The following is a 21,704-nucleotide window of genomic DNA, read 5'->3' as shown; positions in this document are numbered from 1 at the left end:
TTGTATCATCTCACTTAATTCAAATGTTGTCTTTAGTGGTATTAGTAAAAATTATAATATCTAACAATTATTGAGCTGTTATTTGTGTTAGGAACTATTCTGTATCTTTTGTGCAGAGTCTCATTTAAGCATTACAGTGTTTCCTGTGAGAAAGCTACTATTTTCATTCCTATTTTATTGATGAGGAAACTGAGACCCCAAAAGGCTAAGCAACAGCCAGGAAGTGACAGAGCTTCAAGTAGGATTCCAGCCCAAGTTGAATGTCACCCAAGGGCTATGCTCTTTGTATTCATGTAGGCTGCTCTTTCATTAATACAGCGAGCAATGAGAGATAATAAATAGTGTGCTTTTTTCATGGGAAAGTTAAATGTTTGTTTTGAAGGTAGAGTAATAGGCTATTCAGTGTTTGCAATTATACATGAATCATTTATGTGGGTGTAGCTAGTGCACTACAATTTCCTAAAACATCTTCTCACTCTTATAGGACTGCTCTACATCTGGCCTCTGCCAATGGGAATTCAGAAGTAGTAAAACTCCTGCTGGACAGACGATGTCAACTTAATGTCCTTGACAACAAAAAGAGGACAGCTCTGACAAAGGTACGCAGTAGCCAACTATGTCAGCGTGAGTTGGGTTTGATTTCAATACATAGCATAAAAATGAGTTTTCTCCTTTAAATATAACTAGTTGGTGAAAGCTGTGGAATGTTATTTTGAATTCCTAGGATTTGTAATTTGTTTTTGGTCTAATACTGACAGGCCGTACAATGCCAGGAAGATGAATGTGCGTTAATGTTGCTGGAACATGGCACTGATCCAAATATTCCAGATGAGTATGGAAATACCACTCTGCACTATGCTATCTACAATGAAGATAAATTAATGGCCAAAGCACTGCTCTTATACGGTGCTGATATCGAATCAAAAAACAAGGTATAGAGCTACCAATTTTATCTTCAAAATACTGAAATGCATTCATTTTATCATTGACCTGTGTAAGGGCCAGTCTTCCATATTTGGAAGCTCAAGCATAACCTGAATGAAAATATTTTGAAATGACCTAATTATCTAAGACTTAATTTTAAATATTGTTACTTTCAAAGAAGCATTAGAGGGTACAATTTTTTTTTTAATGCACTTGTGGTAAATACTTTTTTTGAAAGCACTGAATTTGTAAAAGGTAATACTTACTATTTTTCAATTTTTCCCTCCTAGGATTTTTTTCCCCTAATGAATGTAAAATGGCAAAATTTGCCCTGAAATAGGTTTTACATGAAAACTCCAAGAAAACTTAAACATGTTTCAGTGAATAGAGATCCTTCTCCTTTGGCAACTTCCTAAAAAACAGTAATAGATACGAGGTGACGCGCCTGTCAGTGGCAAGGCTTAAGATATTTCTGATTGCTCATGTGGCAGAAGTGGAAAGCGGAAAAGAGAGCAATCAGAAATATCAAGGCCAATTTGGAAATTACATAATGGAGGAGACCATGAAGAGGTTGTGTGTGTGTGTGTGTTGTTGTTGTTGATTGATTTGTTTCCTTTGTATGGTGAGACAAGGTTCTCTTCAATTTTAGAGAATGACAGTTTTCAGTTTGGGAGAGGGAGTTAGTGAGTTGTAAACTGCCTAGAGATCAATTTTAGGAGGCCTCTAAGGAACCAGATTGGCAGTGAATAGGTGGTAATGTAAGGGGAAACCCTTCAGCAGAGGGAATATCAAGTAATTAATTGACTTAGTATCCTATTGTGGTAGAAATGGCCAATTAGAGTCTCAGCTCTGCTTTCAACTCTAGAGTGTCTGGATGGGAAGGTAGAAGATAAATAAGTAACAAGATCAAGTTGGATTTTCAGTTGACTAGACCCTGTTCTTCTCTTACCGGGGAAAATCGTGGTGTTTTCAGCAAATGGGTCTCTCTCCTACTCCTTGCTCTTTTTGGCCAAATCTTCAAATGAGAAAGGGAATTGGTCATGTGGGTGAGAAATGAGACTGAATTATTGTCTGTTGCACTAGCTTTCAGCTAGAATTGTGCATCCCAGTAACCTGAGGAAAATGTTTAAATAATCAACAAGTCTAGGCTTTTTCTGAATATTTTGATACAGTAAGTCTAATAAAGCCTGGATATGTATATTTGAAAATGTTTCCTTGAAGCCAGGCATGTTGGTGCATGGCTGTAGTCCCAGCTGCTAGGGAGGCTGAGGTGGGAGGATTGCTTGAGCTCAGGAGTTCGAGTCTAGCCTGGTCAACATAATGAGACCCTGTCTCAACAACAACAACAACAACAACAACGACAACAACAATTTTCTCAAAATCTGGATACACTCCTGCTTAAGAGCCACTGAATACGTAAATGTAATATGTAAATTCTTGTGTCTCAGAAACTTAAGGTATCTCTAAAAGAGTTGGGGTTGGATATGTGCTGATTTCTTTAAATCTTTCCTTTCCAATAACATTAATCTGATTTTTTTTTTTTTTTTTTTGAGATGGGGTCTCACTCTGTTTCCCAGGCTGGAGTGCAGTGGTGTGATCACAGCTCACTGCAGCCTCGATCTCCCCAAGCTCAGATGGTCCTCCAACCTCAGTTTTTTTTTTTTTTTTTTTTTTTTTCAGTAGAGATGAGGTTTTTGCCATGTTTCTCAGGCTGGTCTTGAACTCCTGGGCTCAAGCGATTCACCCACCTGAGCCTCCCCAAATGCTAGGATTACAGGTGTGAGCCACCATTCCTGACCTAGTCTGACTTTTATCTCTGTGGTTGAGACATTAAAATGAATATTATTGGTAGTATGTATCAGCTTACAGGATAATACCTTTTCCTTTCTACCATCAGTTATTCACTGCCATTCAGAAGGTCCTTAGAAATTTGCCGTGAGTAGTCTTTCAATAAGTAGAGGATGGCCCTCTCAGGATTTTGTGTCTGTTTGTTCAGTCATTCAAGTGCTTAGGTCAGTAAGTCGTTAAGGGCAGAGTTTTATCAATTAGAATTGTAGCAAATTCTAAACCATTTTTTGTCAATTGAAGCTGTATTATGGACTATTCAGTGTGTCTCTTAAGTATGTAGAGCTTTGGCATAATCAGCATGGCAGTTTTAAACACTAAAAACCATGGAGTTATTAAGAATACAGATAAGAATTCTGTTAATTTAGTTTCAGTAGTCCTATGAACTGATGATTTAGTTAACAATCTGGGAAAATTAAATACAAATAGATTTTAAATAAATGTTGGAAATTTTTTTCAAATGGGCAGTATGAGTTTTAATAGCAATTTTTGTTGCATGTTGGAGGTTGAACTTTTGGTAAAACATGAAACTAAAGAAATATTTTACATACAAATTCTTGCTTTATACACAATTTATCTTAGGGTTGAGGATATAGAGACAAAAGATACAGCCCCTGCCCTCAAGAAGCTCTTTGTTTAGATGGGAAAAATATTACCATCCAATAATACCATGTCAAATGCTGGGTTAGAAGCAAAGAGCCTTGGAAGCAGTAAATGTTTAAAGTGAGTTTTTGAGATGAGTAGAGTTAATGTGGTGAGGCAGAGAAGGGGTGTTTCCAAGGGAAGGAGCAGCGTGTGGGAAAGCACAGAAGAGTGAGAAGGAAGCGACTACATTTTATTTACTTTCTATGCGTGTAAGTCCATAAGATCTTATATAAAGTTTCCACTTCGGTTGAGGAATATGTACTTTTTTGAATTACATACGATTTTGCTTTATATTGTTTTGCAGCATGGCCTCACACCACTGCTACTTGGTGTGCATGAGCAAAAACAGCAAGTGGTGAAATTTTTAATCAAGAAAAAAGCGAATTTAAATGCACTGGATAGATATGGAAGGTATAGTTCTTTCTTTTAATCTGTGTGTTCTAGATGGATAGCAGTCACTCAAGTCATAAATATTAAATTAATAAGATTAATGTATACTTACTGGGATGTAGTGATCAGTATCAACACAAATCAGTTAGGTAGAAAAGCAATTATTTGGACTGGGCAACATAAAAGTTTTAGTAGGATTCATCTTTTATTATATTGACTGATGTTATTTGCTATGTGATGTTTTTGGTTACATGATCTTATGTTAGCTAAAGGGATTTCATATTTTATGAAGTTTGAACTTTAACTTTTAGTTTACTTTATGACTCAGTATTGAACTTCTTAACCCTTTCTAATAGTTTTTAACCTGTGTCTTACATGCTTTTCCACTAAATACGCTGTATTAAACATAAATAGGGGTTGAAAATCCTTTTGTCTTTTTAATGACTTTGCTTTAAGTTGCTTTCTTTGAAGAATATTAATGTTAGCTTATCCCTACATGACAATTAATTGCTGTTCCCACATACTGTGGGTTCAACAGCCTTTTTCCTTCTGTTTTTCCAGTGTATTTTGATGTTTTTATTTTTAATTGGTATGGAGAGAGGGAGTGAAGATAGTTTTAAGTGGATACACTTTTCCTTTAATGAAGACAAGCCGTAGGTGGGTGATAAAGAGAAAAGAGCTAGGCTTTGGATTCACACAAGACTGGGTTTAATTAGTAACCTTCTTACTTGCTAGGTGTGTGACCTTGGGGACGTTATTTACCACCAAATATGTTGTCATATATGAAAAGTAGGAGAATATATCCTTCAAAGTTGGCTGTGCATAAGTAAGAAAGATAAATGTGGCATTTAATTCAGTGCCTAGCACATGGTTATTGGCACCATTAACTGAAACTCCTGTGACTACTATTCTTACCATTATTATTACTGCTTTCAGCATGCAGAGAGCTTGTATTTGTCTGACCCCCTGGCTGATTTTCTATTACAGCATGTCAGTCTAGGGAAGCTGTGACAAAATCTTCACTAAAATCTTTGTCCACTTCAGATAAGTGGCCCTAACATTGTTTCTTGCCCATCAGAGGACTTTAAATTAGTAGCTTCTGCTATGCAATACCCCACTGAGATAAGAGGGTTTTTTTTTTTTTGGTCCCTTCCTTTTAACCTTGGTGGCATTTTACAAAGATGAACACTTGAGCACTGAAGATGCTTATGTCTTTTAGTGCATGTAAATGTTTGATTCTGCACAGACAGGCAAGATGTTACATTGGTAAAGTATATCAAATTAGCTTTTAAAATAACTTTATTACAGTTCCTATCTCTGTCATTTTAGGACTGCTCTCATACTTGCTGTATGTTGTGGATCAGCAAGTATAGTCAGCCTTCTACTTGAGCAAAATATTGATGTATCTTCTCAAGATCGATCTGGACAGACGGCCAGAGAGTATGCTGTTTCTAGTCATCATACTGTGTAAGTGTTTACACTAAAAGGCTAGTTAATGCTAAATTGAGGTTTAAAATAATTATAACAGTTGCATGTTACATGTCAGGTAAGGTGTCATAGTTTGGTTCAGGTGGTTTTAGAGGGGCAGCGAGTTAGTCCCCTGCATCAGCCAGAAATCAGACAAAAAGCAAGACAAGTTAGAAGTACCAATGGGTGCAGGATTCTTTATCTCAGGACTTTTAAGACCTTTATCCTTAGAGATCCCAGCATTATTCATTTGATCCAAGTGTAACACCTATGCATGGGATAAAAAATAGTGTCACATCTTTGTGATTAGTTTTTTGGGTCTTGAAATATCCAGTTTAGTGCAAAGTCTTGTACTGTCTTCTGGGCACTATGTCCTACATACTCCTTGAATTTTTCAGGAACCGAAGGAGTTCACTAAATCCAAAGAAGACAGTCCCTTTTATCAAGTCAGAAGGAGGAGGAAAAAAAAAGGACATTGGAATCATTCTGTTGTTTCCATTGATTCTGTTGCTGCATTGTTGCCACTCAAACTGGTCCTGCTGCCTTAAGATGAATCGGTAGATTCAGATCCCTCAAGTCTTCATGGCGATTCATACAGTGACTTTGAAGTTACGTTTTTTAGTTCCCATACCTATGCTTATATGCCATTGTTCCCAGAGCACCAGCCCCCTGCTCTGGCCGCTGGGCATCCTGACTTTATCCGCACACAAAGTGAACAAATTGACCCTTCCCCCCGTATTCAGAACCTAATGTGGAACCCACATCTGAGCCAAGAATTAGCTGAGACCTTCATGGCAAGAGATCTTTTGAGGCTGTTGGTCTTTTCTCTAGCAGATATTAGTTGGGCTTGTTCTAAAGGGTCAGAGGGGTTCAAATAATGTGGCAGAAAGAGATCAGTGTTTGTTTCTTCTTCTTTGCTACCAGATCTGTACTGTGAGACACCTTTATATCCTGTATAGAACCTTGGGCAGTAGAAAGTCCCATATGAACCTTCCCCTGAGCAGTGGCTCCCAGCTGTGGTTGGCCCCTTGAGTGATCTGATTTACATGATAATGAAAATTGTCCAAGCTACTTCCATCTCTAGCTCAAAATTTTAACATATTTTCAAATTCTAGCTCACAGGAAGCCATTGAAGAGAATTCTCAGAATCTCAAGTAGGTTAGTTGGACTTAACAGAGCCAAGCCTTGTCCATGACTCATCACTAATCATGTGTAAAAGTAGGGCTTTGTGCTTGCTTTGGTGGCACATATCCTAAAATTAGAACGATACGGAGAAAGTTAGCATGACTTCTGCATAAGGAGGCAGCACACATCTTTGAAGCATTCCATATTTTGTGCAGTCACTGGAAGGTCATTTGACTATTTGCTGACTAGCTCTAAGGAAACAGTGTGAATCAAAGCAAAATGGATGCCACCAAAATATTGAAATTGTGATTTGTGCTGCAAAAATAGTCATGTAAGATGGTCTATGAGATGACTTAGAGCTGAATAACATGTTTGGTGCAAAATATATTGTTAGTATGTATGTCGAAAATTACAGAATGTCAGCTTGCTACTTCTCCGTGGCAACTAAAAAAAATAAAAGTAGACTTTTGGTCTCCCATGTCAGCTGGAATTGAACATCAACATAAAGCATTATCCTAACAGACATCTTCTGGCTGAGAGTTTGAGTCTGTAGAGAAGGATCGTTGGTCCAAGTCAGGTCTTAACATCCATTGGTTTTTCTGCCCTTGGTGTGATTGATCAACTCCGTAATAGTGGACAATCACATTATCTACTTTAATGAGATATTTTTGAATAAATTTAGTTACAAACTATGACATAGTTGAGATGCCCTTAATTATAAGTCATAAAGAGTAGGACAACTAAGAAGAAAATTAGGACTTAATAACATTTTCTGAAATCTACAACATTTGCATATTAGAACCTATGAACAAAATACGCATTGGGTTTTATTTGTGATTCCAAGATAATTTTAGTCATAAAGTTTAGGAACAGATTATTCCATTGCTTTACTATTTCTCTCAGCATTTAAAAAATGTTATCTCGTTAAATGTTTATAACAACCTGGTGAAATAAGGCAGCAAAGTCCTCACTTTGTTGAAGAAGACATTGAGCCTAAGAGAAGCAAGTTGTCCAAGAACAAATAGCTGTTCATTATGGAGCTAGGACTTATGCAGAGTTGGGACACTTTCTATTATGTCATGCTAATGCTAGCTAATTTACTGGGTCACAGTGCCCTTGATTTATGAGTATTTCACCTTACATTTTTTTCTTCTTTAATTAGAAGCTTAAAGAGAAGTTTGTAGAATGTACTCATAAGTGGATGGGATAATACTATTAAGTTCTGATATTCTGATATTGTTTGAAATACTCTTAATAATTCTACATTTGGTAAGTATTTTTTTATATCAGTATTAAAATAGTAATGTGGTTTATTACATTTTTATACATAGAATTTGCCAGTTACTTTCTGACTACAAAGAAAAACAGATGCTAAAAATCTCTTCTGAAAACAGCAATCCAGGTAAGACTTGTGATAGTGAATTACTTTAGTCAGTTGTCCCCAACCTTTTTGACACCAGGGACCGGTTTTGTCGAAGACAATTTTTCCATGGGCTGGGGGAAGGTGGGGATGGTTTCAGGATTATTCAATCATGTTACATTTATTGTGCTACTTTATATTATTATCACATTGTAATATATAATGAAATAATTATACAACTTACCATAATGTAGAATCCGTGGAAGCTCTGAACTTATTTTTTTGCAACTGGATGGTCTCATCTGGGGGCAAAGTGAGACAGTGACAGATCATCAGGCATCAGGTTCTCATACGAGGCACACAACCTAGATCCCTCAGATAGGCAGTTCACAACAGGGTTCATGCTCCTGTGAGTATCTAGTGCTATCACTGATCTGACTGGAGGCAGAGTACAGGCTGTAATATGAGCCATAGGGAGTGGCTGTAAGTACAGGTGAAGCTTCCCTGGCTTGCCTGCTGCGCACCTCCTCCTGTGTGGCATGGTTCCTAACAGACCATGGACTGGTACCAGTGTGTGGCCTGGGAGTTGTGGAGCCCTGCTCTGGGAAGTCCTACCATAGATTTAAAAAGTGAACGTAAGGAATTTTTGTTCACAAAAGAACAGTGAAGCACAGGTCATGTTACATATGCTTGTGCCAACAAGGTCTCACTATTACTGACTTCATTCCTCCTCATTTGAAGTTGGAAAGAGATATATTTACTTTGTTGGAACAAGATGTTCTTCTACCTGCTGGTTAATTGTCATCATAACAGTAATTTTGTTAGAACAAGATGCTCTGCTACCACACATAAGGCTTTCATAATCTGACTTCTGCCCCACTCTCCATCTTTAGGCCTTTTCCCTGTGTGCCCTTTCTCTGGCATTACTGAGCTGCTGGCAATGCCCTACTCACTCATCCTTCTATTGTAGGCAAATACTTTCACTCTTTCAGGCCTGGCTCCCGCTCTTGCTGCTGCGTGGCATGCCGTCACCCTTTCCTGCCCTCTACCCCTTTTAATCTGGCTAGTCTCAATATTTAAGTCTCTGCTTGGGCATGTTTTCTAGAAAAGCCATTCCTGACATGCTTTATTTTAATTCTTTTTAAACTCTAATGCCTAGCATGTATTTAGCAGGACTCAATAAGAAATTTCTGAGTAAAATGTGAGTAAGATGATGTGCAAGACTGTCTTCTGCAGTCTTGGAGCAGACGGGACAGACATGTGGAGGAATAATGTGTGGTTCAGGTGGTAAAGATGCAGTAGAAAAATCAGTGAAGTACTAAGGCAGCCTCAAGGAAGGAGGTACCTGTTTATCTGGGGAAAGACATACAGAATCAAGGAAGACTTTCTCATAGCATTGTTTTAAAAGATAAAAATAAGGACAAGTTTGGTGGCTCACACCTCTAATCCCAGCATTTTGGGAGGCTGGAGCAGGCAGATCACAAGGTCAAAAGATCAGGACCATCGTGGCCAATGGTGAAACACCGTCTCTACTAAAAACACGAAAATTAGCTGGGCATGATGGTGCATGCCTGTAATCCCAGGTTCTCCGGAGACTGAGACAGGAGAATCGCTTGAACCAGGGAGTGTCAGAGGTTGCAGTGAGCTGAGATTGCGCCACTGGACTCCAGCCTGGTGACAGAGCAAGACCCTGGCTCAAAAAAAAAAAAAAAAAAAAAAAAAGAAAAGAAAAGAAAAATGAAAAGAAATCTGTCAGAATAGTGGAGGGAAACACTTTAGATATTGGGAAGACATTGTACACTAATAAAGGTGTCAGTAGTAATTTTTGAAATCATTTATAAGGTACTATTGTTGCAGAAAACAGGAGGCAGGAGAGACCAAGTGGGTGAAACAGGAGGATTTCATTTAGGTTCGCACCAGCTCAGCGGATTTGCATCTGAAAGCTGAGCCCTGAACAAAGACAGGGCTTGGCTTATGTAGGCAAGCTTACAGAAGCAGAACAAAGGCAGTTAATCATATAGTGACAGTTTTGCAACCTCAGCATAGCTTATGACCTTGCAGCTGCATTGAAGGACAACAGGAACTTGCAAATAATATGCATTTGTAAAAATAGCTCTGAGTGAATGCTGAGGGGAAGGGGAGACAGTAAAGGAATTTGTTTTCTTAACCTTGCTCTGGGATGTCTGGAGCCCATACCTGTGGGCTCTGGCTTCTCAGGCAGTGTCACCATTACCTTTCCTGGGCCCTGCTTGTTACTATCCTTAGAGTCAGACTAGCTAGGTGCGGGAAAACTTTTTTCTCTTTAAAACTAAATTTCCTTTTCTTTACATTTACTGCTTCACTATTAGGAAGTGGAGAACAACATACTGTGTTATCTTATATGTTTCTACTGTATTTTAAAGTTGTGTTTCTGGTGGTTTTGTTCATTTATGTTGGGTGGATGAATTTGTGAGTGAATGACATCAGGTGTCTCCCCAAGTGGTTTGTTGAAGTTTGGGAGGATTATTTCCTAAATAACTATTTCATGAAAAACTAAACACTCAATTTATGAAATAAAATGTTGTCTTCAATCTATTTTTATAAAGGCAATAGTTTTTAACTCTTCTAAGTGGTTCATTTTAACTGAATATATGGATTTCTCAACAGAACAAGACTTAAAGCTGACATCAGAGGAAGAGTCACAAAGGTTCAAAGGCAGTGAAAATAGCCAGCCAGAGGCATGGAAAATTTTAAATTTAAATTTTTGATTTAATGTTGTTTTCTTTGCTTTAATAATATTAGATAGTCCACATGAAATTACCTTTCAGACTAGGTTTTGAGAATCAATAGATTTTTTAAAGAATTTTTTAATAGATTGTTAAAATTTTATTTTAATAAATTCAGCAATCTAATTAACAGAAGAATGGATTCTAATTTAACATTTGATATTTAACTTAAAAAACATAACCACTATAAAATTTAAAATACTCATAATATTTTTATTTAAAATATTCTCATCTGCCTTTTTGATTAGCTTATAGCTAATCTTTCCTTTTGGAATAGAGGCAAAAACAAATTTCAGAACTTTGTTCTTTTATGTTTACAACATCCTAACCTGATGAAGAAGGTACATCAATTATTGGATTATATTATTAAGCAATAGAATTATGAACAATATAACTCTGATGGTCCCTGAGCTGGATTCGTGGTTAAGGAGTAATCATGCCCAGTGATTGAAAATCTGCAGTTTTATATTGTCAGTCACTGATACCAAGGTTAAAAATATATTCTGCCTTATGGTCTCTCATTGACCTCAGCGTTTATGTTCAGGGAGGGAACCAGGTCATAAAAGCAACACAGCTGCCTATTACAAGAATCATATCTTGCAGAATGGGACCTTTGGTGTTAGTGCACAAACACAATAACATTCTAATTTATTTCAGTTGCAGAAAGTTAGTACATATTATTAAAAAATTTTTATGCACTGTAATTAGTACACATTAGAATATATTAGAACTGGACTTAAGCAGATAATCTGGATACATAACACTATCATATTACAGTATATAATCTCAATTAAAATTTGAGAATTTGCATCTCTTTCTGTTTGGTGTTGATTTCGGCTCCTAATAATTTAAATGGTGCCTACAATCCAGTTAGGAATCTTTTAGAAAAGTACTTCAGTGCACTGTAGGGGCTCACTAGTTAGGGTTTCATGAGGTTAAACTCTTTTCAAGTGAGGAAGATTTTGGAGCACTACAAATCATCTGCTGATTCATTTTTGGTAGATTTAACACAACAAATGAAGTTTAGTCCAAAGAAATGGTGACCAAGTTAAGTTTGCTGGTTCACGTTTTTTTTCTTCCTTGGGCTAAGGTGAATTATTTTTCACATGTTAGTCAGAAGCCAGTAATGTGGCAGTAGCTAAACATAGATTAAAAAGTTAATTCTTAGTTTTAATTATTATTTATTTAACAGTTAAATTTTAATTTTAATTATTTTCTAATTTTTCATCGTCCATACTTGATTACTTAAGAATAAAATTTTTTTAAAACATGCGCTCCAAAAGAGGAGACATCACAGAAATACAACAAGCAAATTAACCTTCTGTTTTTGCATCTGCAGAAAATGTCTCAAGAACCAGAAATAAATAAGGATGGTGATAGAGAGGTATACCTTCGTATTCAATTGTTTCTGTTTAAGTAGATTTTTACATTATGTTGTTTAACAAAGTGTAGTAAGTGTAGGCATACATGATCCTATCATGTAAGTAGCATAAATCATCAGTGAAAAAGTTAATATTTAACTCAGAAAGAATTCTGTACATTGAGTTTTCAAGAGATACAAACCCTAGAGATATTCTTTGATTATTATGGAACAATCCTGAATGGTGCCATAAAATGCTAGGTAATGCCACTTTAGGAGCTTTGGACCAATCATTTTATTTTTCTTGGTTTTAGTCTGATTATCAATAGATTATATGGCTAAAGAAGATAGCTTCTTATTCTGTGTATCTTCCAGCTAGAAAATTGTATGGCTATTGAATGTGAAATTTGGGGAGCATCTCATTTTCTGGAATTCTACGTTTGCACCTCAGCAGTTTCACTCTGCTCCTTGTGTTGTGGCAAACTTTGGCTCCCATTTTCAGTGAGCACCATCATGTTTTTGATATCCCAGCAACCAAATGAAAAAAGAATGTTCAAAGGCAGTGGGGGAGAAGAATATCTTAGCGCAGAAAAGGACAATCTTCCTTTCTATTCCTGAAGCCCCACAGTGTGTCATCCTCTAAATCTGACTGTTTAATGTAAAATCTAGGTGGTAAAGACAGAAGAAGACACATTTTGCATCTTTTTCTTTTTATTTGTGTGTTCCCTTGAGTCAAATGGGGTAAATACATATATAAGATTCTGAAGAGTGATTGAGAATAAAAGCACGAAATGAAGGAGGGCCCTTTTTGAATTTTGGAAAATTCTGTTTTATTCATTGAAACAGAAATGAAGCAAACTTTACAAAAATTTCTGTGATATGTTAATGATATGATAATTACATCTGAAAGTTATATGGTAATATTTCTATATATATGATCAAATTTAAGTGTGAAATATTTTTAATGACTAAAATAATGACAAACTGAGCCAATTGATAGAATCAATTAAAAAGGTTCTTTTTATTCAATAAAGTGATAACTATCCTTAATATCCCACTCAAGGTCAAAGAAGAAATGAAGAAGCATGAAAGTAATAATGTGGGATTACTAGAAAACCTGACTAATGGTGTCGCTGCTGGCAATGGTGATGATGGATTAATTCCTCAAAGGAAGAGCAGAACACCTGAAAATCAGCAATTTCCTGACAACGAAAGTGAAGAGTATCACAGGTAAGCCTATGGCAACATTGAACAGGAGATAACTATGTGCTGTCAAACTAAGCCTAATTTGGGCTCATATTCATGATGAACAAATTTTATAGTTTTACTAGGATATTCAGCCTTGCCTGTTAATCAGAAAAATGAAAATCAGCGAACAATGAGTTACCATTTTTCCAGTCATTAATTTATTTGAAAAATAACCAGTATTGGCAAATGTGAGGGAAAAGGCATTTTCTTTTCTTTCTAGTGAACTTTTCTTTTAGTTTCAGGGGTACATATGCAGGGAGATTTGGACTGCAGATTATTTCATTAGCCACATAATAAGCAAAACACCAAAAGTTAGTTTTTTGGTCGTCTCCCTCCTGCCATGCTCCACCTTCAAGTAGACCCTGGTGCCTGTTATTCTCCTCTTTGTGTCCATGGGTTCTCATTGTTTAGTTCCCACTAATGAGTAAGAATATGTGGCATTTGATTTTCTGTTCCTGCATTAGTTTGCTTAGGATAATGGCCTCCAGCTCCATCTGTGTTGCTGCAAAAGAAATGGTTTCATTGTAAAGGACATTTCATACACTGCGGGTAAATACATTTTGAACATTAATTTAGTAACATATTCACAAACACATGTATAACAATAAGGATATATAATATATGTAAAGGATATTTGTATAGATTTCTTACATATATACTTATGTATAAGGACATTTATTACAGCATTATTATATCAAAAAGATGGATCCTTATCAATAGGAAATTATCATTATCAAAAGTAAATCCTTACCAATAGGAAATAGCTCAATTTTCATACCCAGAAATTAATGTAGTATGCAACCATTTTTTACAAGTGAGGTTAGATCTGGAGTATACTGATTATTTCACAATTAAAGTGTATTTAAAGCATTAGTGATGACATCTTAAGAGTTCTTGTTAAAATTCTTGTAATATTTCCTGTGTTGCAAATGGAAGCTACATGCTGCATTGACGCTGTACCTTGTTAGCAACAAGATAGCTAGTTATTAAATTTTTATTGTCAGTGCCTGAGTGCTGAAATATTGGACCCTCAATCTGAATATTGCCAAGGGATTGTACATGGGGATCTGTATTTCATATAAACGTTTCAGTATATTGGGTAAAACTTTCATTAAAATATATCAAAGGATCTTTCATCTGCTAAACCAGGAGTTGGCCAGCTTTTTCTGCAAAGAGCCAGTTAGTAAATATTTTAGGCTTTGTGGACTATATAAATTAATTTATTTTTGAGACAGGGTCTCCGTTTCCCAGGCTGGAGTGAAGTGCAGTTGTGTGATCATGGCTCACTGCAGTCTTGACTTTCTGAGCTCTAGTGATCCTCCCACCTCAGCCTCTCTACTAGCTGGGACCACAGGTGTGCAGCATCACACCCAGCTAATTGACACTATGGACTGTAAAGTGAATAAGCATGGCTGTGTTCCAAAATACTTGACTTACAAAAACAGGCAGTGGGCTGGATTTGGCCCAAGGTGCTAATTTGCTGACCCTTGTGCTGAAAGGAAGGTGCTGCAAGTGAAGTGACTCTTATTTGTAAAAGTGCCCTGCATGTGTGAAATTATCCTTCCTTTGAGAAAAGGATATATTTCAGTATTCACCTCACCATATTTTTCCACAGTGACTTCATATAATTTTAAAAATTTCATTTATAAAATAAGATTATTTTCTGCATTTCTTCCACTTTATTCCTGTTAATAGGACTCAGTATTTTGCTGTGATCAATTACTTTGTATATTTGATGAGTATCAGTTGTCCTAGAATTGGCTGATTTTATCAAGCAAGAAATACTCTCCTTGAAACTTTTAGTATTTCTTGGTCTTTATGTATAAGCATGAACAGAATGATAATCAGCTTATGTGTAATCTAGAAATGTTCAAGGCGACTTTTAGTTCTATAGTTTTAAGAATTTAACACCTCAGTCTGACATTTTTAATGCCACATGTGTATAATTTTTATAACCTTTAAAATATGTAATTGTTATATAAAATTTGAAAACTACACCTGTTATATAAAACTTGAAACTATTTGTCTATTACTTTTCCATGACTTTGGAAGAAAATTACAACATTCTCAGTCATGACTCCTAAGCATGATGTCCTTAAAAGAACTGTCCACACTCATGAACTCAAATTTTCTTTTCATTCACTCTTAATCTCACAGCAGCGTCTTCAATTTCAGCAGTCCTCCAACATTGTTTTTCCTCAAGATTATCACAATTTTTTTTCTGTAAATTATGCATTTTTTCTTACATCTCATTTTATTTAATCTGTCAGCAATATTTGAGCCAGTGGAGGGCGACTCCTCCCTAACGGCGTCTTCACTTGGCTTTCAGGACCTCACTCCCTCAGGCTTTTCCTCCTGCATTTCTAGTCCATTCATCATGGTCTGTTTTGCTTGCTCCTCCTCATCTTTCTCCTTTTGGACATTGTTGTTTCCCAGGGCTCAGTCCTCAATCTTCTTTCTCCTGACTTTTTCTTTTTCTTTTTTTGAGACGGAGTTTGACTCTGTCCCCCAGGCTGGAGTTCAGTGGTGTGATCTGAGCTCACTACAACTTCTGCCTCTTGAGTTTAAGTGATTCTCCTGCCTCAGCCTCCTGAGTAGCTGGCATTACAGGTGTGTGCCACCATGCCTGGCTAATTTTTGTATTTTTAGTAGAGACAGCATTTCCCCATGTTGGCCAGCCTGGTCTCAAACTCCTGACCTCAGGTGATCTGTCTGCCTTGGCCTCACAAAGTGTTGGGATTACAGGTGTGAGCCACTGCACCCGGCCCCTTGTGACTTTTTCTATTGTGTATATGCTAGTGATTTCCAAATGTATGTCTCCAGCTCAGATCTCTCTCCTTAATTCCAGATTTCTATATCAGCCTGCCTACTTGAAGTCTCTATTTGGTTAGTTATTGGGTATCACACACTTGTCAGATCCAAAATTGGGCTACTGATGTCCTTCCTGAAATCTACACCTCATGTAGTCTTTCCTACTTTGGTTAAGGGCAACTCTTCCAGTTGCTCTGCCAAAAATGTCAGTGTCATTCTTGACTCATCTGTCCCTCTGACACCTCATATCTAATCTTTCAGTAAATCTTGTCAGGTCTACCTGAAGAATATGTCCAGAAGCCAGTCATATCTTGTACATCTGAGCTACTGTCATCTGCAGTCTAGATGAGTGTCGTGGACTGGGAATTGATCATCCTGGCTTTTAAAAACTTCCCTTTTCATCAATTCTTAACTCAGTGGATGTATTTAAAACATAAGTCAAATTGTGTCATTCCTCTGCCCCAGCACTTCTGATTGCCTCCTTTTCACTCTGAGTATGGGTCAAAGTTCCTCCTGATTATCTCCCTTGCTCTGCTTCAGCCACACTGAATTCTTGCCATCCTGTATCTACCCCTAGTGCTTAAAGACTCCAGACACACCTCTGTGCTTGGCAGTTCCCTGTGTCTGGGATGCTTTTTCCCCAGATATCCTCCTAGCTTACTCTTTCCATTCCTTCAGTTCTTTATTTAAAACCACCTTTCTAAGAAGAAGAAAAGGGTAAAAAGAAACACATTAAGTAACAACCACTTTCTGAGGAAGAACCGTGTACTACCCAGACGCATCATGCTTAAGATGCAATTGGGAGCATACAAGGAATGCTCTCTAAGGTAATCAAGGCAAGGTTCAATGAAACAAAGTGATTTATCATCTCTAACTTCAAACCTATTTGTATCTTGACATCAATGCTGTTAACCTTATGTCATCGTTTCTTAGAGTCTGATAAACAAATAAAAGGTTTTTTGTATTAGAAAAAAAAAAAAACCCTTTCTCAGCAGGGACTCTTCTGGCCATCCCAACTTTCCCACCACCCTCCCCATCAAACACATAAACATTTCATTTTCCTGCTTTAGTTTTTCTCCTCTAACATACTGTATATTTTGCCTTATCTGTCTGTTGTTATTGTGTGTTTTTCTCACTCTCATGAATAGGGTTTTTATTTTTCACTACCATATCCTCACTGCCTAGAAAAAGGCTTAGCATATTGGATGTAGCTACCTAATAAATACTTATTAAATAAGTGAATGGAGTTTATCCTGGGTATTTTGTTTGATTGATTCTCACTTTAAAAATGTTTGACGTGGGTCAGGCATGGCGGCTCACACCTGTAATCACAGCACTTTGGGAGGCCGAGGCAGGTGGATCATGAGGTCAGGAGATCGAGACCAGTGAAACCCCATCTCTACTAAAAATACAAAAAAATTAACCAGGTGTGGCGGCATGCGCCTGTAGTCCCAGCTGCTATGGAGGCTGAGGCAGGAGAATGGTATGAACCCGGGAGGCGGAGCTTGCAGTGAGCCGAGATTGTGCCACTGCACTCCAGCCTGGGTGACAGAGCAAGACTCCGTCTCAAAAAAAAAAAAAAAAAAAAGTCTGACATGGTTCTTTCTAACAGTTTTGCCTGGTAATTGTCTGCATTTTTAAAATCGTTTTGGCTCTTTATAATAAGCTACATTCTTTATATTAATTTTTTTGTTTAGGGAGAAAAGCCCAATGTTGTGGTTATTCACTATTTATTCTTTAATAGTAATCATAATTGTAATTATGGTAAACTGAGTCAGAGGAATGGCAAACTCTACTGGTATTTTAATTTATTTTATTTTATTCTTTTGAGATGGAGTCTCACTGTATCGCCCAGGCTGGAGTGCAGTGGCGCGATCTCAGTTCATTGCAACGTGGGTTCATGCATTTCTCCTGCCTCAGCCTCCCAGGGAGCTGGCCCTTGCATAAGGCGGCCACACAAATTTTTGAAACATTCTATATTTTGCGCAGTCACTGGAAGGTCATTTGACTGTTTGCTGAGTAGCTTTAAGAAAATGGTGTGAATCAAAGCAAAATGGGTGCCACCAAAACATTGAAATTGTGATTTGCGCAATAAAAATAGTCATGTAAGGTGGTCTGTGAGATGACACCAGAGCCAAATAACGTGTGGGGTGTTGTGTACAAAATATATTGTTAGTATGTATGTTAAAAATTAGAGAATGTCAACTTGCAACTTCTTCGTGGAACCTAAAAAAAAAATAAAAGTAGGGTTTTCATCTCCCATGTCAGCTGGAGATGAACATATATATAAAGCATCATCGTAACAAACATCTGGCTCAGAGTTTGAGTCTGTAGAGAAGGATCATTGGTCCAAGTCAGGTCTTAACATCCATTGGTTCTTCTGCCCTTGGCGTGATTGATCAACTCCATAATAGTGGACAATCACATTATCTACTTTAATGAGATATTTATGAAAAAATTTAGTTACGAACTATGACATAGTTGAGATGCCCTGAATTATAAGCCATAAAGAGTAGGACAACTAAGAAGCAAAATTAGGACTTAATAACATTTCCTGAAAACTACAACATTTGCATATTAGAACCTATGAACAAAATTAGCACTGGATTTTATTTGGGATTCCAAGATAATTTCAGTCATAAAGTTTAGGAACAAATTATTCCATTGTTTTACTATTTCTCTGAGCATTTAAAAAAATGTTATCTTGTTAAATCATTGTAACAACCTAGTAAAATAAGGCAGCATAGTCCTCACTTTGTAGAAGAAGACATTGAGCCTAAGAGAAGCAGCTTGTTCAAGAGCAAATAGCTGTTCATTATGGAGCTAGGACTTATTTAGAGTTGGGACACTTTCTATTATGTCAGGCTAATGCAAGTTAATTTACTGGGTCAAAGTGCCCTCGATTTATGAGTATTTCATCTTACCTTTTTTCTTCTTTAATTAGAAGCTTCATGAGAAGTTTGTAGAACGTACGCATAAGTGGATGGGATAATACTGTTAAGTTCTGATACTCTGATATTGTTTGAAATACTCTAAGAATTTTACATTTGGTAAGTTTCCAGATCAGTATTTTAAAACAGTAATTTTATTTGTTATATTTTTATACATAGAATTTGTGGATTACTTTCTGACTACAAAGAAAAACAGATGCCAAAATTCTCCTCTGAAAACAGCAACCCAGGTAAGACTTGTGATAGTGAATTACTTTAGGTCAGTTGTCCACAATCTTTTTGGCACCAGGGACCGGTTTTGTGGAAGACAATCTTTCCATGGGCTGGGGGAAGGTGGGGATGGTTTCAGGATTATTCAGTCACATTACACTTATTGTGCTACTTTATATTATTATTACATTGTAATATATAATAAAATAATTATACAACTTACCATAATGTAGAATCAGTGGAAGCTCTGAGCTTATTTTTCTGCAACTAGATGGTCCCTTCTGGGGGCAAAGTGAGACAGTGACATATCATCAGGCATTAGATTCTCATACGAAGCACACAACCTAGATCCCTCAGATGGGCAGTTCACAACAGGGTTGATGCTCCTATGAGTATCTAATGCTATCACTGATCTGACTGGAGGCAGAGTACAGGCTGTAATATGAGCCATAGGGAGTGGCTGTAAGTACAGGTGAAGCTTCCCTGGCTGCTGCGCACCTCCTCCTGTGTGGCATGGTTCCTAACAGACCATGGACTGGTACCAGTGTGTGGCCTGGGAGTTGTGGAGCCCTGCTCTGGGAAGTCCTACCATAGATTTAAAAAGTAAAAGTAAGGAATTTTAGTTCACAAAAGAACAGTGAAGCACAGGTCATGTTACATATGCTTGTGCCAACAAGGTCTCACTATTACTGACTTCATTCCTCCTATTTTGAAGTTGAAAGAGATGCATTTACTTTGTTGGAATAAGATGTTCTTCCACCGGCTGGTTAATTGTCATGTTAACAGTAATTTTGTTAGAAGAACGTGCTCTGCTACCATTTGCCAAACGATTGTCATAATGTACAATTTGCCCAACGCAAGGGTCAGCAGATTATAATAAAAATATAAAAATGTTTCACAGTAACAAAAATGCTAGTATGCTACCTGGATGTGGACACCTAATACATGGTACAATCCAAACTGTATGAGGACACCTTTAATTTAGCTACCTATTTATCAAAGAGCTTCTGTAAGTTAGGTTTTATAAGTTGCAGGAGACAAAGATGGAATAGATGTAGTTTTAATCTTTAAGGTGCTCACAACAGAAGTGTCTCTATTTCATTTCTGTGCTTTTTCAACAGAATTTACAAAGAAAACATTTTTATTTATGTTTTCACTTGTCCACTGAACAAATAACTGTCAAATGTCTTTTAGATACTAAGCAGTTTTTCTAAGGCTACAGAACACAAAAACACAGACAGGAGCTTGTTATTATTATCATTGTCATTTTTATTATTTTGCTGCTTTATTCAGTGCTTACTGTGTGCTAGATGCCCACTGGAATCTTATAATTGTGATTTATTATATGTGATATTGATTATGTGCCAGACATATGTGATGAGGAGTGAAAGCTTTAGAAAGAAAGGAGGCAGGATTTAAGGTAAGCATGCAGAGTGAGAAGAATTTTTCAGGGAAAGAAGCAGAAGAATGTCATTTGGCAGAAGGAACATGTAGTGAGATTGTGTGTTTGCCAGAAGGAACATCTAATGAGATTGCCTGTTTGGGAGGAAGAGCAGCAAGTGCAGAAGACAAGATGCTCGAGTCAACATGGCAGGGTTTCTGAGCAGTTCACTTTTGCTATTACCAAAAGTATGAGATACCAGAGGTTGGGAATGAGGTGAATACTTAGCTAAGGCAAGTTTACGATAGACTTTTTAATACTATAGAAATGAGTAGGTCTTTTCCTGTGGGCCATGGGAAATTTACCAGGTAGAATGCTTTGGACTGCAAATACTAGATGAGCAGTGGCTAAAACACTAGGAACCAGAGTTGTTTTTTTGTTCATTGATATCCTAGGGATCCCACTTGTCCCTCTTTCAGCTGTGCTGTTGGCAGTGTTTTATTCACATCTCCTTTCGTGGTTGGCTAATCTGCAGCAGCTCCAAACATCTTGTTCTCACAACACAACATCGCAAGGGCTCCTTTTCTTCACGTGTGTCTTTTAAACAGGGAGAAAACTTAGAAGCATGCAAGGGGCTTCCTGTAACATTTCATTGGCTGGGTCACACCACATGCTCATTCCCAAACCAGGCACTGGGAAGGTAAATACCTGATTAGCTTAGAATAAACATTTCTCTTTCTGAGGCTGAGGAGGGAGACTGGGATAATAAATATCCCAATAGACTTATGTTTTTTCTGCCGGAAAGAATGAGGAATGGCTATTGATAGAGAGCCAACAATGTGTGCTGCAGGGGCTCATTGGAGAAATTTGAGCAGGGGAGTCACAAGATTAAATTTGAGTATTAAGGCATTCTGGTTATGGTGTAAAATGGGTTAGCAAGCTTTTTCTTTAAAGGACCGGGGGGAAATATTTTAGACTATGTGGTCTCTGTCATATCTACTTAACCCTGCTGTTGTCTGCTGTTATAGTGTGAAAGCCACCATGATTATATGTAAGCAAACAGGCATGACTGAGCTCCTATAAAACTTTATTTACAAAACCACAATGCAGATTGGATTTGGCCTGTGGCTGGCCTATAGTTTCCTGGGATTGATGGAAGATAATCATGTAAAGAAACCAGGAGACAAAGGAAGCTTTTGCAGTAGTCAGCTATAGTTTCCAT

General features: G+C 37.2%; 1 protein-coding gene and 1 non-coding gene across 2 annotated transcripts in view; both read left to right on the top strand.

Annotated features, from left to right (window-relative positions):
• Positions 1 to 21,704, top strand: part of LOC735535 (POTE ankyrin domain family member F) — a 45,614-nt gene that overhangs the window by 5,353 nt on the left and 18,557 nt on the right. The window contains 9 exon segments of the mRNA XM_024348639.3: positions 485 to 599; positions 759 to 932; positions 3,719 to 3,825; positions 5,134 to 5,271; positions 7,728 to 7,798; positions 10,403 to 10,473; positions 11,861 to 11,905; positions 12,945 to 13,111; positions 19,051 to 19,121. Coding sequence (XP_024204407.3) covers positions 485 to 599; positions 759 to 932; positions 3,719 to 3,825; positions 5,134 to 5,271; positions 7,728 to 7,798; positions 10,403 to 10,473; positions 11,861 to 11,905; positions 12,945 to 13,111; positions 19,051 to 19,121 — 959 coding nt within the window.
• On the top strand, positions 6,500 to 6,606 carry LOC112205409 (U6 spliceosomal RNA). The gene has a single exon (XR_002939376.1). It is a non-coding gene; the product is annotated as a U6 spliceosomal RNA (small nuclear RNA).

Source organism: Pan troglodytes, chromosome 15 (genome assembly GCF_028858775.2).
Source record: "Pan troglodytes isolate AG18354 chromosome 15, NHGRI_mPanTro3-v2.0_pri, whole genome shotgun sequence".
NCBI classification, from domain to species: domain Eukaryota; kingdom Metazoa; phylum Chordata; class Mammalia; order Primates; family Hominidae; genus Pan; species Pan troglodytes.
The sequence above is the reverse complement of the archived record's forward strand: the minus strand, read 5'-3'. Positions and strand labels throughout refer to the sequence as shown.